General features: G+C 41.4%; 1 protein-coding gene across 8 annotated transcripts in view; it reads left to right on the forward strand.

Annotated features, from left to right (window-relative positions):
• PPEF1 (protein phosphatase with EF-hand domain 1) overlaps positions 1 to 16447 on the forward strand; it is a 151466-nt gene that overhangs the window by 27549 nt on the left and 107470 nt on the right. For 7 of the 8 annotated variants that reach the window (XR_008708017.1, XR_008708018.1, XM_055563473.1 and 4 more), the window contains 4 exons: positions 2085 to 2168; positions 6264 to 6361; positions 7345 to 7418; positions 13204 to 13368. Coding sequence is in view for 6 of the 8 variants with exons in the window: in XM_055563473.1 (XP_055419448.1) it covers positions 13296 to 13368 (73 nt within the window). In the remaining 2 variants the exon portion in view is untranslated. The remainder of the gene's footprint in view (positions 1 to 2084; positions 2169 to 6263; positions 6362 to 7344; positions 7419 to 13203; positions 13369 to 16447) is intronic. The other variant, XM_055563477.1, reaches the window with a different exon arrangement.

Consider the following 16447-nt stretch of genomic DNA (forward strand, 5'->3'; position numbering starts at 1 on the left):
GACTATTAGGTGCTAGGAAATCCCATGGACAGAGGAGCCTGATGGGCTACAGTCCATGGAGTTGCAAAGAGTCCGACACGACTGACTAAACAACAACAAGGGGTGCCAGGAAGCTGGGATTGGATGTGATTGCTTATCACTGGCCCTGAAATGGAGCAGGATCCTGTGGGGCTGTCTGGGGTGCAAATCCTTTCTGTGTCCCCTGTTTCTTGTTTGTAGGAAACAGGCTTCATTCAGCCCCCTTGCTCTTCCCTGAGTCCCAAAGGCGAGCTTTGAACAGTTGCTAATCAAGTGAGGAAATGCAGAAACTAGGGAGGAGCGGTCCAGAAACAGCAGTGCAGGGTCCTGGCTCCTCCTCAGGGGCGCACAGAATGGTGTCTCTGAGCTCTTCTGCAGGAGCTAAGGCCCCACCCGGGCAGAGGATGGCAGCTTCAGGCCATGCACAAGCATCCTGGACCACCACCCTGTTACCTCGCCACCAGCCATTCAGAAGAAAGTCTGAACATTGTGGAAGATAAGGGAGACTCTGACCCCTTCCCCAAATGATTCTCCCTTTAAACACTTTCATGGTTGAGCAGAGTCTTCAGAGTTGGTTTTTGGACACTAGTCCACCTTCTCCCCAGGTTGTTGGCCTCCTGAATAAAACAGCCTTTTTCTTCCAACCACCACTCATCTCTTGAGCATTGGCTTTTGCGTGAGCTGCTGAGCCTTAGTTGGGAACAGCCCCAGCACTAGAGGGCTAGCTGAGAGTCGCCAGAGCTGGGAGGCCAGCCCAATCTGAGCTCCCCACTTTGGTGCTATCAGGTGTTAAGGTATCAGGCACCATGAACAGGCAGACACTTTAGTTTAAGTACTACTCACTCAGCACCAAGCCCATCTGCACACACCGTTTCTTCTCAGTCTGTTCCCAAGTCCAGTTGCTTTGCCTGGATTCTAGCATGTTTTCCTTGGCTGTGTCGTGACCAATAATAGGAGCTGCTCATTAGATGACTTTTCCTATATAGAAGTTGGAACTGTGGCCAGCTCCAGGAAGCTTGTGAAATAGTAGAGGTTTACCTGCAATGCCCAATTTCTCCCTTGTGAGAAAACCAGCCTTCTCTGTTCCTCTGTGCCTTGCTATAGCTTGCTACTGCCATAGACTAACCGAGTGTCCTGATTTGGGTTCCCTCAGAAGCTGACCCCAAGACAAACATTTGAGACCAAGTTTATTTGAAAGGTGAAGGGAAACTCAATAGGGGAGTGGGGAAGTGAGAAAGAGAGACCACCAAGACAGCCAAGAAAGAGTCAGTGAGTCCAGGCTGTAGAGGTTGTGCAGCCACCATTTTTCAGTCATAGCAGATGGACAGTTTTCTCTTATCTGCTTATAAGTCTAATTGCAGCATTATAATTAGGAACTCAGTTCATTCTGATTTTTGTTTCACTGCTGCCGTTGCACATCCTTGTTAGGTACATATCTACAGGAGGCCTTTTTTTCTCCTTCACTCTCTTCTTCTGGTTAACTCCTAACTTCTGGCTATGTAATCCTCTGGTCTTAGGGTATCACTTCTTCTAGAAAGCCTTGCTTCACCCTCCTCTCAGGGGTAGGGCTCTTTCTCTGTGCCCCCTGCCTGTCCTATTAGAGATTTTGTCATATTGTATTGCTTTCATTTATTCATGTAATAAATATCTGTTATGTGCCTGGCAGTGTTTTAGGTTCCTGGTGCTTATATTCCAATACCAGAGGTACTTTTATTTGTAATTTTATTTTGATTTCTTATTTACCTGTGTGTTTGCCTCACCTAATCATATCCATTTTGTTTACCATTTATGTCCTTGTCCTTTCAACACAGTGCCTGCCAAATAGAGGGAGAGCAATAAAAATGTGTTGAATTGCATAGAAAAGCACAGTGCATCTTAGTTCAGAATGATTTGATATTTCTATGGCCTTTTCCAAGGAGGAAACTGATCTCTCACCTTTCCATTGGCTGTTTCATATGACACTGTGCCCATTGAGAGATAAATTGACCCACCTTGCCTGTTGGGGGTATAAATCTGTTATTGGGTGAGTTAACGTTATTTTGCCCATTGTATTTTCTTTTTTTCAGGCTGGGGGAATACATCCCTGCCTAGCTGGAGGAAAGGAGGAGAGCATCCGAAGAGGCTGGCAGCTTCATTTTGAAAACACACAGGTGCTGACTGAAGCAGTATAGTGTAATTGATCTCAGATGGCCTTGGCCTGCAGTGACTTGGAGTGGGGCTTGGGTTCCCAGCCAGAGATTGAGGCCAGGTAGCGGTGCTGAGAGCACCAAATCCTAGCCACTAGACCAGTGGTCAGTGACAAGGGCCTGGCCCTTCAGCTTTGCAGAAATGAATTCCTACAAAGAAAGTAGTGAAACAAGTAAAGTATTTAACAGGAAAAAGAGTACAGTATGTGTGGATAGATACACAAGTGGACTCAGAGTTACTGAGTCGCACCCTTGTGACAGTTTGAATTATTTTTATGGGACATTTCTTCCAGATTTCCTTTGGCTAGTCATTTCGATTTGCTTGGTTCACAGTCCATATTTGGTAAATCTCAGGATCCTCCCATGTGTGTGCAGGCATCTTTTAGCCAAGATGGATTCTACTGAAAAGGCGTCTGGGTAGAGCATTCCTTGGCATCACTCCCCCTTTGACTTCCCAGAAGCCTTTCTGCACATGTGTGGTTGGGGAGGTCTCCTCACTTTGAGAATGAGAAATATGTGGTCTGGGCAGGGCCCAGCCTTCTCCCTTAATTGTCTTGCTGTTCTTATCTTGGAGTTTTAGTCCACAGGGAATGAATCTCAAATCATTTTACCCTGGAGGGGGTGCCCATCTACCTCCTGCCACATAATGATTATAAGTAGAAGTTCTAGAGTCAAAGTGCCCAAGTTGAAATCCCTGCTCTGCCACTCATTTGCTGTTGGACTTTAGGCTCCAGTTTCTAATGCATAAGTAGGAATAATAATAGTATATACTTCATAGGATAGTGTGTAGATTAAATAAGATTAACACCTTTAAAATCAACAAATGCCTAGAACGTGGTAAGTTATCAATAAATGTTATCATTGTGATTTGTTCCCATATGTCAGTGCTGGTTCATTTAACAATTTGAGGCTGGCTACAGGAGTCTTTGTGGTGCTCAAAGTAACATTTCAGTGTTCTTCATACAGTGGAAAAATATGGTAAAGGTCTTCATTGTAAACAAACTCTAAATTTTAGACAAATCATGTAAAGTTCACAGCCAGTTCAATTCATGGTCCAGAGACTGGCTACTAAAACAACCACCTAAATCATAAGCTCTTTCCTTCCTTTCTTTCTATTATTAAATATTTAGTGAGTACTCTAGGGGCAGAAAAATTTTCTCTTGCCCTTCTAGGTTCTTTGGCTAGTATAATAGTTATATTTATATAAGGCAGGTTAATAGAAAAACAAATTTATTTATGTATATACAGAAACCCTATAAACATATGAAGACTCAAAAGATAGGGAAGATCGCCTGGAGGAGGAAATAGCAACCCACTCCACTATTCTTGCTTGGGAAATCCCATGGACAGAGGAGCCTGGCGGGCTACAGTCCAGGGGGTCACAAAGAGTCGGACACGACTGAGTGAGCACACGTGCACGTACTCAATTGGAACTTATATAACGTCCTGAGCTAAGGAGAGGGGTGGGAGTCTGGGGATACAGAGAAAAGGAAGGACATTCAAGGAAGGCAGAGGAGAGATTTGGAAAACAAGGGTTGCCCTGTTACGCAAATAAGTTTCTTAGGTAAAAAGGTGTCTCTGGTAATAGTTCTCTTCCTGGTACAAGGCCCCTTTCCAATGTAAATTTAGGCAGTTGAGGGGGAGGTAAAGAGCTTTTCCTGAATCTGCTGGATTTTTGATTGCCTTTAGCTCAAAATTATTCCTATGCCAAAATGGCATATTTTGGGTGACAAAACCTGCTCCCCTTCAAATGCTCTTATGCATTTGGAGGCAGAGATGCCAAGAGGAATGAAATGAATCCTTTTCCTTGAGGATTTCACATGTAAAAGGACAAATTACAGCACACTTTGGGAAGTTCTATAATTGGACACACACATGGCTTGGAGAGCCAGAAGACAGAATGACTAACTCCACTTTGGTGATATAGGAAAGGCTTCACACAGAGGAGGTGACATTTGAACAACTGTAGCTAGACATAGGCATCATTTAATCACATGGCTTGAATAGGCATTTGGCTGGAAACCCAGCCGTATAGTGACATTGTCCATTATTTGGGGGGAGCCTGGGTAACTGTATTATCGTTTATAGTATTTATGGCAGCCTTACCAGTTTCTAGTCCTGGAGCCTCTGCCATGGAGACCTATATGGTTGAATAGCCTGATAATGAGGCCCTCTGGTAATATTTAATATGCTAATAGGAGTTCTGAAGCCCAGAACTGCCTTTCCAGTTATTTTTTTAAAGTGACTCCATTAGATTAAATAGTAAGCTAGGTAACCACTTTACTGGATCTCCTGCGGCTCTCAATTGCAGAAAGGAATTGGCTAAAGAGCAGCTTGGGTGGGGTTATGAAATGCTTATGGCTGGAGACCTTTAAATCCTAGCTCAGGATGACTTAGCAGCAGCAGCAGCAGGATGCCTAAGGCCAGTAAGCTCAAAAACACATGTGGTGTGTAACCAGCTGGGAAGAGTTTTGGGAGGAATATTGCTGTTGGTGCAGCAGCAGGCAACTTGAGACTTGAGGAACAAGATCTCTCACCCCTGAATTGCCTCCAAAGATAGCAGACCTGAGGCTGGTGACATATAGTACTGACACTGGCACTTCAGTTTTTCAGTCGTGTCTCCCACCTCTTCCTTCTCAAACTCAGCAGAACCACAGGTCAGCTTTCCGCTTCCATTATGCTGATGATGGGAGGTGAATCTCCCTCTCACAGAAACATTTTTTTTTTTTTTACTGAGCAAGGGCTCACATGGCCAGGGTGCAGAAAGCCAAACACTGGCAGCAGGCGTTTGTAACAAAATAAAGGTTTGTTGCAGGGCCAGGCAAGGAGAACAGGCAGCTCATGCTTCCAAAGACCCGAACTCCTGGATGGCTTTCAGGCAGGGGTTTTAAAGACAGTGTTGGGGTGAGGGTCACAGCATGCATGATCTGCTTGTAGATCTTCCTTTGACTGGTTGCTAGTGAGGTAGCTGTGGGTGTTTCAGGGATCTCCACCTTCTGATTCCAACTAGTCTGGGGTCTACATGCTTGTAGTCAGCATGGAGCCACCATCCTCCACTGGGTAAGGGATCTTAGTTCTGCAGAACAACTCTGAGATAATGCGTCAGATTATCTGTATCGCTTTGGGAGGAACTAGGAGTCCTGTGACTCTGTTGTCCACATCATTAGCTGCTTTCATCTGCTCTTTGAACTCAAGGAGGCTAGGAGACCAGGACCTTTTTCTACAAACAAGAAACAGGACATGGAGGGGCTTTTGTGCCTGAGAGGGTTCTGCACAGTCCTGCTCAGTTTCAGTCCTTCCTTTTCTATGATACTCCTCAACTTCAGGGAAACAGGTGCAGATTAAGAAAGGGAATAAAGTTTTGGGTAGAGCAGTTAATCATAAACTCCACAGAGGAACTTGGTTTTAGGAGGAGTCAGTTTCATGTTCTCCAACAAGCAGAGGAAAAAATGCCATAGAAGTAAATTTGTAGTGTGGCACCCAAAGGCTACTCCCTTAAACCCACACCTCTTCAAGTCCTAAGAAGAAATGTTTCGTGTTCCCACTTCCTTCTCTTAATTGTGCCCAGCTTACTATAATGTTTCCTGAAAATTATCCTCAGTTGACTTAAAAGTCAGTCACTAAATGCTTTTATGCCCTTACTTACCAAAATTCATTCTGTATTTTGTACTGACCAGATTATTTATGCAAACAGTGGCTCGGTCTTGCCTATACAAAGCCTGGTCCCCTTGGAAGCAGTCATGTGACCAGAGCCCATTACTTGAGTGCTTCCCTTTATCTCTTTGCTGGGAACAGGGCAGGGTTGGGGCAGACAGCTGCGGCTCACGGGCCAGCGCAGCCTCTCCCAGATCTGCGGCTCTGGGCTCGTCTTCCAGGCTGAAAGGCAAAGCCTGTTTGAGTTATTTCTTTGTGTGTATGTGTATGTACTTGTTTTTTGATATATTTAATCAAGAGCTCTCCCTGCACAGAGCTGTAGAGATGTGAGATGTATGGAGTGTGTGTGTGTGTATGTAGGGGGATGCTCCAGAGAGAGCTGAAATTGTACCTTTTTTCTTTCAGATCTCTGCATCCCTCAGACAAGTTTTTTCCTGATTTTGTTTCTCTTGAAGCACCTGGGGTGAGGATAAACTTCTACATTGGCCAAGCAGAAGAGGCAGGTAATATGTTTGTTTGTTCTTAGGTATTTTGGGCAAGCAGAAGTCTACATTATAAACATACGTTGTGTAGCAATGGAATGGGAAATGTGCACTCCTTGAAGTTTATTTTATTGCTTTGCATTTTCTCAGAATGAGTTTTCTCGAAGATGGTGATTGCAAATCAGTTGTCATTGTCTTACAAAAGATGTACAGGTGAATTTGCATTCTGAAGCAGGGTAGCCTATTTCAAATACTTGGAAAGACTCTGTGGTCACTTGGGTGAGAGCTAAAAAATGAGAGAAGGGATACTTTGAGAAACTCTTCCAGACCCTTCATAGGCATTGCCCACTACACAACTGAAGATTCAGGAATTTTCCTTGCCCTCTTGTTGCACATGACCACAGGATTTCCATCTGTCTGTAAAAAAGGGACGCAGAATCCCTTGCAATGTTCAAGATTTCTTTTTGGTGATTTCGTGCTTCTGTAGATCAAATTGGATCCTGAAACCAAAGCACAGCTAACTTTTTGGTGGATAGACATTTTTTTAAAAGCATTAAATAGAATGGGTCTTCAGTCCTGCACTGATCAGCTGTGCCATGGAGTCTCATATTTAATTTCTCAGTCTCAGTTTTTTCATCTTTAATACAGAGTGATGATACTCCTTGAAATTTGCTGTGACGATTAACTGGAATAATAGAAATATAAAGTATCCACTGTGCTGGGTAAATAGTCCCTTAATAAACAGTTGTGATTTTAACTGTTATTGTTACTGGTAAAGCGTTTTTTCTTTACCAGTAATAATAAAAAAGCTCTCTTGGGGGAAAAGAGTCCATTTCTTTGTGAATCTACAGTTATCCCAGAACCAGTGGACACCCACAGGGTTTAGTCTCTGGGAGGTCCCCAGACAGTGCATTCTGAAGAAAGAGATAAGAGCAAACAGGTTTTGTTTCAACACTTTGACCGCAATAGGTACCACTCATGCATGGCTCTTCTTAACCCCTCAGCTAAGAAGAATTCTGTTCCAGTTGTGTTTTTCCATCCTCAGTCTTCTCATTAGTCTTTAGTACAAGTCTGTAAGGTAAGTGTTTTTATCTCTATTTTCTTATGAGAAAACTGAAGTGCAGAGGAATTAATAACTAGCTGAGAAGAATTTAAACTCTGGTTTGTCTGACTGCTAAACCCCAGTCTCCATTGGGCCAGCATTAGCAGTTATGAATGATAGATGTTCTTGAAATACTTTACCTCAAGAGGGTCCCCTGTTTGGCTGTTTGGGAAAAAGTGAACACTCTAGCTTTTTCTTAGAGATTCATGTTAGAGATACACATTGACATTCAGAAGGTTCTGGGAAGTCCTGCAGTGAAGGAACCTGTTGAATACTGCTTCTCCTGAACTTATTTGATGGTGGGGCTTTTTCTTTTTTTTTTGGTCTAATTTAGAGAATCATAAACCACATAGAATTCTCCCACAAACATTCTTTGGAAAACCTGGCACTTGGCCTAGCTGCCTCCTGATTACAATCCTGTCTGGGAGAACAGCAAACGCCCTTGGATAGCTTCTGGTGGTCAGTATGGTTTCCTCGTTTTTCTTCCCCTTTCATGGACCCAGGCATAATCATCAGCTTAGTCTTACAGAATTCCCCTTATTCATTGAAGACCCCAGACAGGAGTACATGCTTATAGGATTATACTGGAAGGGTGGTGGTGGAAGGGGCCCTTCTAGAGCAGTCTGCCAGAGACTCCCCTACCCCCTCTATGCCCCTTCGTCATGTTTAGTCCGCAGACCTCAGGCTGTAGAACCTCTGTTTCAGCGGATGCCAAAAAGCATGCTGCAGCAGAGTGAGCCTGAAGAGGTGTCTGTGCTCCATGCTCGTGTCTCATGCTCTGAGGGGGAAGAATTAAACAATTAGATGTGCTCACCTCTCACACTGGGGACTGGGGTTTGTTGCCAGTTGATGACTGTGGGTTCTGAATTTGGGGTTCTTGGGGCCAGAGCTAGAGTACAGATTTCTCACAGAAGTCAGCATCTCTAGGAAAAGCTGAGTTTCTTGCATGGGAAACCATGCAGTTCACGTCTAGAATGCCAGAGGTGGAGCAGAATCAAGGTCATGGTGGCTGAGGAAGGCGTGGGCCTTCAGTAGAGAGATGCTTAGAAAGAAAACCAAGAATAAGTAAGAACAACTCAGGGAGGCTGGGCTAGTACTTGAAGGGTGCTTGGAGGCCAAGGTTGGATTGGCTCCAAGGGCCATCGTTTGTTCTTTCCTTGTATTTTTGCATTGGGGAATGAATAGTGATTAAATGAAAGGAACTGAACCATGTCAAACAGTCTCGCCCTCCAGTTCTCCCGGCTCCCTCTACTCCTCCCCCGTCCCCCACAGTAGCAGAAACCTTTTAGCAGAAACCTCAGAAGACTTTTCCTTTGGCAGATTATGAGTGAGTGCCAATGATGAGTCACTATTTTATGTTTATGCTTTAGAATCATCCTTGGTGTGTATTGGTAGGGGCAGCAGCACTGAGCAAGTTTCAAGCTGTTTTTTGCCAAGATCCACCTTTTTGGTGGTTTTTATCACTGACCATGGTATCCTCAGGTCTTGGTGAAGGCTGCAGAGACTCCCCGCCTCTTGAGCCAGAGAACCCCTTTCAGGCCCTAGGGCATCGTTTCTTCAGACTCCTTTAGCACACTAAGTACTTATCTCACGCTGACAGAGGGCAGGGAACGGAAGGAGCTTAGATTGTCCCACATAATGGAAAATTCCAAGATCATTTTTATCAGCTTTATACCACCCAGGGTTGTCTTCAAAGGCACTTACAATGCTTCCAAACATGTGTGATTGCAGTCTAGGTTGGGTAGTGTGTGGGAGTAGTGAGTGGCACCTGGCCATAATCAGCTCTTGTTTTGGTGAGAAATAAAATGGGATGACTCTTCTTTGTTTTGTTTTACCTGTTACCTGAGGAAATTAAATTATTATCAATTAATAATGTAAAATTCCAATAGCAAATTATTTTTTCTAAATAACCCAAAATTCTCAAACAATTCTCATTTCTTTCTGTCATGATTTAAAATTTTTCTTTAAAAATGAATATATAAGTACTACCTATTTTCTGGTTTAATAAAAGACTTTTGTGTAATTAAATAGCATGTATTTGTGCATGGAATGATGGACTAATCATTACTTTTAGCATTCATTTTTTAAAGGGCCCTGGATTACAAATATTTATTCCCTTATTCATTCATTCATTCACTTGGCATTTTTCAAACACCTGCTACGTGAAAGGCACTGTGTAGGTGCCAGAGATTCAAGGAGTATTTAGAAAGAAAGGTATCCATGGAGCTTACAATCTAGCAGAAATATACTCAAGTTTGATGCTTTTTAGTTCTTAGTGAATCTTTTATATGGACTTTTGTTTGTTGTGTAATGAGTTGACTGAGGAGTGGCTGAGAACCAAATGCCTTTAGAGAGAGAAATTTTTTTCCTGGGGAAAAAATTGAGTTTGAAGTGTATCACTTCCTGTCATTGCATCAGTGTTGCCTACTCAGTGTCTAACTGTGTATTCGTAAAACGGGGTAGAAAAAAGTAGTATAAAAATGGAAGCAGAGCCCAAGGCAGATATGCAGAGCAGTGTTTCTCAGACTGAGATATGGGGAGTGCTTGTGTCAAAGTTCCATGAAGGGTGCATTTTTAATTGCAAATTCCTAGGCCCCCTTGGACTGCTTGAATCCAAGTATTGGCAGTAAGCCTGGGAGTGTGCCTTTTAAAATAATCTCCCCTGGTAAGTTTTGCAGTACTCATGTAGGAGAGCATGGATCTAGGCACATGGAGAAACTCTCCAGGACCAAATGCCCTACTTCAAAGGTTGAGGAAAAATCCAGCAGACATGCTCTCATAGGCACTGCAGATAACCTTTGAGAAATGTCTGAGGATGGAGAGAACAGAGGCAATGGGTAAATAGTGCTTCAGTTTCAGAAACAAAAAAAGAGTAGATCCCAGAAGCCACTACCTTATAAGCCTGACATGACCTCTGGAAAAATTCTGTTCCAAACAGATGGAGTCAAAGCATTTAGAGGAAAATATGATAATCACTAGGCATCATTGTGGGTTTGCTGGAACATTGTTTCCAGTAGAGAATGTCAAGCTCTGCTGCACATTAGAATTACCTGGGGAGCTTTTAATACTCTTGATGCCCAAACTGCACACAATACCAGTGACATCAGAATCTCTGGGGATGGGACCCAGGCATCACTATTCTTCAAATCCCCAGAGACTCTTAATTTGTTGAGGTGGCCTCTGAGCATTGAGAGTTTTAAAAGCTTCCCAGGTGATGCTAATATGCAACAGACTTTGACAGCTGGTTTGTCTATATGACGTTAGGTAAGTATCTTGGTTTTCTTGCACTGTGTGTAAATTCTAGGTAATTTTAAAAGTCTCTGCGACCTTTAAAGTGGCTGCCCAGGTGGTGCTAGTGGTAAAGAACTTGCCGGCCAATGCTGGAGACATAAGAGATGCAGGTTCAATCCCTGGGTGGGGAAGATGCCCTGGAGGGTAGCATGGTTGTCCACTCCAGTGTTCTTGCCTGGAGAATCCCATGGACAAAAGGGCCTGGAGGACTTCAGTCCATGGAGTTGCAAAGAGTCAGACATGACTGAAGCGACTTAGTACGCACACATGCACCACCTTTAAATGTCTATGATTCTGTTACTAAATAAAAATAATGGCAAAGTGTTTTCCTTTCTTTCTTCCTCCCTCCCTCCCTCCTTCCTTCTGCCTTCCTCTCCTCCTCCTCTTTATCTTCTGCTGTTGCTGGCTAGCCTGGAATATGTGTGTGTATTAGTTGTTCAGTTATGTCTGACTCTTGCGACCCCATGGACTGTAGCCCTTCAGGCTCCTCTGTCCATGGATTTCCCAGGCAAGAATACTGGAGTGGGTTGCCACTCCCTTCTCCAGAGGATCTTCCCGATCCAGGGCTCAAAGCCAGGTCTCCTGCACTGCAGGCAGATAGGTTCTTTACCGTCTGAACCATGAGGGAAACCCAGCCTGGAATGTAAGGTGTCAGATTATGTATCTTAATTTCATTAAAATATTTAGCGAAATTTCCCAATACATCTTATAGATAAGTAAGTGGATACTTATGATGGGTAAATTTGCCACCTAACTAAATGAATATGCTGGGAGAGTGTGACTGCAATGGGTCTGTACTAACCCTGGAGATTGGTCTGGAGTGGAATGCCACAAGGGTTTTCTGCCCTTGAAGCTGACCCTATTAACATTTTTTACTCATGATGTGGATAAGAGAGACATGTAAGAAATGCCTATCGAATTTGGAAATAACCCAAAGTTTAAGAGAGTTAATTAATTCCATAACCCATAGTTTAGGAGGGTTAATTAATTCCATAATAGAATCAAGCCTAGCTCTGATCAGAATATCTGTTTATTAAGGTTATAGTTGTTTTAAAAATATTTCCATAATTCAAATATTTTGCTCATTTCTTTCTGCCCCTTTCTTTCATTGATTCACATTTTGAAGCTTTTAGTGTAGTACTAAAGGAAAAATAGGCAGGCTTGGCAGAGTCCCAAGTCAGTTGTTCTCTTTGTTACTATCAAGAAATGCAAATAGATTAGCTTAGCTGGTTTGGAGCATCATGAAATAAAGGAAACATCCCACAAGTCATGAGGTGGGGTTACTACAGAAAGGAATTTAGTTAAAAACTCCCATGGGATGGTTGTGAAAGATCCAATATAGCAGTCTCAGCTAACCCATCAAAAGGCCCGGTGAGTGTGAGGGCAGACTTTGGAGGGGCCTCAGAAATGCCTGGAGAGCTTGTTTGAAAAGGGCATTTTTCTAGGGAGGCCTTCAGCCTCTGTTTTTTTAAAGCAAGTATGCCAACTGATTCTGAGAAACAGTGTCAGAGAACTCATTGTTGACTAAAAAAGATGCACAGCATGAGGGTTGTGAGCTAAGTTTTATTTGGGGCAAAATAAGGACTGCAGCCCAGGAGACAGCACCTCAGATAGCTCTGAGAGACTGCTCCAAAGAGGCAGGTCAATATATAATACTTTGGTGAATGGGGAGTTTAATGCAATCAAACACTTATTTTACAAAAGGTTTTCTGCTAGTCATGAGCTGATGTCATCATAAGGGGATTTAGTGCTTTTCTGGGCTTTTTTAGATATGAAGAGATGCAAGGATTGGGATCATGAAATCAGTTCCTGAAAATAGCTGACTGTCTAGAGGCCTGTTCCACTAGTTTCCCTGGAGGACAGAGTGCCTCACTCTCCACCCTGAACTCCCTTTAGGGTGTGTCGAAGGTCAACAGCCGCAGCAGCACGGGATTCAGTCCCAGCAGAAGCTGACTGCAAATGCCCTTGACAAGCCCCAATTTGTAGTTGACATCATTTTGGTTTGAATTTTGGCATAACTGTATAAATATGTTGTCTCATAGTCATTTTCCAATTTGTGTATTTAAAAGCCTAGATAGATATAGTAATAACTATTTTGAGCTTAAAACCAAAGCTGTTAATTTGTGTCAGATCCTTCATAGTGCATTACCTATATTTCAATTATAAAATTGTTTGCTCTTAAATTTCCATTTTACTTTTCATTTTAATGCTTTATTTTATAGAGTATTGATCTGACCTAGACACGGGCAAGCTATAATTTATGTGTTGCAGAAACGCAGCCTATATCTGCTGTGTTGCTGCTGCTGTGTTTTGGAAAATAAATCAGGATTAGATTATGTCTGATCACTTTCCACATCACATGATGAACAGCAGTTGAGGAGAAGCATAAAATGAATCCTGCTGAGCAGCCCTTAGATACCTTGTTGTTAACAGGCGCTTTCCTCCCCACCTTGTGTGTCCTCCTCCTCAGGATCTGTGACCCAGGTGAATCAGTCAGGAGGGGCTCTTCACAGCGCAGAGGGAAGCACTTGTAACACTGTTTTAGAATGAGAGGTTGAATTCATGAACACACCTAATTTAGAAGACATGGGCTGTGGCACTTCATCTGCAACAAAAGACAAGAAATCTGAGACAGGTGAGTGCCAGGAGTGTGCCTGCCTTCCTGAATGAAAAGGGGAGGGCGAGCTGGGTTCACCCTCTGCCCCTTTCTCAATTACTCACATGGTTCTCAAGCTGCCCAGAGAGATTTTGCACCAGACATCATCACTCGAACTGAAGGTTAAATATTGGGATAATGTTGGAAACTACCTTTAGGAAGAGGTAGCTCTGAATTTATAATGTGCCATAAAGTATTATCTGAGAGATATTTTATGTTTGATTTGATTTCAGTTGAAAATGTACCAATATAAAATCTCAATTTAAAACTCAGTGGCAGGGAACAAGAAAGCCTCTCTGTAAATGTATATCTGTTTATTCAATACACTTATAAATAGCTCTATCCATACCTATGTGACATTTGGTAGCATCATTGAATTTTTATTAGATTTTATAACTCAATGATCAGATTATTATTTATAGCTGCTCAGTACAGAACCTCATGAAAAAAAAAAAGAACTTCATGAGATTTGCTTCATGTTTTCAGAATGTTCTAGGTAGAATTTGAGAAATGCTAGATCATCTGCTTCCCCAAAGTATGTTGTTTCTAAATAGTGCCCCCCCACTACCCCCCATGTAATCAGAGGCTTCTGTATTTCCTTTGTTTACTTTGTACTGAGGTTCTTTCTCACAGATACTAGAATCTAGTTGAAACTCACTTGAATGTTTCTTCAATAGACATAGTCTCCACATGCAAATTAAACCCAAAACAAACAGGCTAGGATGATTGTGTGAATAACTTGCTCTTAAACTCCATTCCTGTGTTATTTTGGTTATATTAATAGATAATTTTCCCAGTTTCTATTCCACATCTTTGTTTTAGCAGTTCACTCAGGCTTAACATGCAGAGTTTAGGATACAGAGTATTCTATCCTAATTAGTGTGGGATGTTTTCCTTTGGAAATCAAATGCTGGTCTCCCTCCCAGCTGACTTAATGCCAGTGAGTTAGCAAATTAATCCTTGACAGTAGAGTAACAGAGATGCACTAAGTCTTTGAAATCTGTAAGCATGTCATGAAATAAATCTTTCAAGAGCTCCAACTGAACTAATTCCATGGTAGTAATTTATTGTGAGAGTAGAGATTACCCAGAGTTTTAAAAATGTAGCCAGATTTCTTAGGTTAAAAAAAAAAAGCCAAGCCCAGCATGTAAATGTAGATTCTTTTTCTGAAATGCATTTCAGCTTTTGAAATGTTGCATGTAAATGAAAACATTAATTTTGAATTTTCGGTTGCTGTTTCTTATAAATAATTTATTGAGATGAAATTCATGTAAGACAAAATTAACCATCTGAACAATTCAGTGGCATGTATACAAAGCTGTGTAACCACCACTTTCATCTAGTTCTCAAACTTTCCATCACTGCAAAGTAAAATCCCTTATTTATTGATCAGTTTCTCCATATTTCCCTCTTCCCTCAGACCCTGACAACTGCCAATCTGTATTCTTTTTCTATGAATTTACCTGTTCTGGACATGTCATGTAAATAGAATCATAGATGATATGACCTCTTCCTCTGGCTTCCTTTACTTAGCATAATGTTTTTGAGGTTCATCCATGTTGTAGCATGCATCAATATTTCATTCCTTTTTAAGGCTGGATAATATTTCATCATGTGTATGTATTACATTTTTTTTTTGTATCACATTTTTTAGTCCATTCATTTGATGGGCATTGGGTGTTTTCCACCTTTTTAGCTATTGTGAATAGTGCTACTATGCACATGAGTGTGTGTATACTTATTTGAGTCTGTGTTTTCAATTCTTTTGGGTATATACCTAGTAATGAAATTTCAGGGTCATTTGGCTATTTTGTGGTTGACTTTTTGAGGAAATGACAAACTGTTTTCCTGGATCACTTTTTAATAATAGCAGCTTTATTGAGATATAATTCACATACTACACAATTCACCAGTTTAAAGTATAAAATTCAGTGACTTTTTTGGTATATTGATAGAGCTGTATAAACCATCACCACAATCAATTTTGGAACATTTTCATCCCCCTGCTCCCCAAACCAGTAGCAGTTACTCTCCTACCCTATACCTCCCCAGCCCTAGGCAGTCACAAATCTACTTTTGTCTGTAAATTTGGGCTGTTCTGGACATTTCATATAAACATAATCAGACAATATGGGGTCTTTCATGTCTGACTTTTTTTATTCAGCATAGTGTTTTAAAGTTTATCCATGTCATGTCATGAATCAGAACTTCATTCCTTTGTATTGCTGAATAATATTCCATTGTATGAATATGTAACCTTGTATTCATCCATTCATCAATTAATGGGTATTTAGATTGTTTCTACTTTTTTACTATAGTGAGCAATGCTACTATGAACATTCATATACAAGTTATTATGTAAATACATGTTTTCAGTTCTCTTGGTTATAGACCTTTGAGTAGAATTGCTGGGTCATATGGTAGCTCAATGTTTAACATTCTGAGAAACATCTAAACTTGTTTTCCCAAGTGGCTACACCATTTTGTATTCCTATCAGTAAGGTATGAGTGTTCTTATTTCTCCATATCCTCAGCCACACTTATTACTGTCTTTCCTTTTGATTATAACCATCCTAGTGGATATGGAGTGGCATCTCATTAGGGTTTTTATTTGCATGCCCCTAATGACTAAAGATGCTGAGCATCTTTTCATGTATTTATTAGCCATTTGTAGATCTTCTTTGGAGAAATGTCTGTTCAGATCATTTGCTAATTTTTAAATTATTTTTTGTAAGACTTTAAAATATATTCTAGTTACAAGTTCCTTATCAAATGTGTGATTTGCAAATATTTTTACCCATTCAGTGGGTTGTCTTCTCATTTTCTTGATAATGTTCTTTGAAGCACAAAAGTTTTAATTTTGATGAAGTCCAGTTTATTTTTTCTTTGGTTACTTGTGCTTTTGGGTCAAATCCAAGATTATTTGTACTTCTGTTTTCTTCTAAGAATTTTTTTAAAATTATTTATTTATTGGCTATACTGGATCTTCTTCACTGTGTGCTGGCTTTCTCTAGTTGCACTGAACAGGGGCTACTCTCTAATTGTGGTTTGCGGGCTT

Source organism: Bubalus kerabau, chromosome X (genome assembly GCF_029407905.1).
Source record: "Bubalus kerabau isolate K-KA32 ecotype Philippines breed swamp buffalo chromosome X, PCC_UOA_SB_1v2, whole genome shotgun sequence".
NCBI lineage: Eukaryota > Metazoa > Chordata > Mammalia > Artiodactyla > Bovidae > Bubalus > Bubalus kerabau.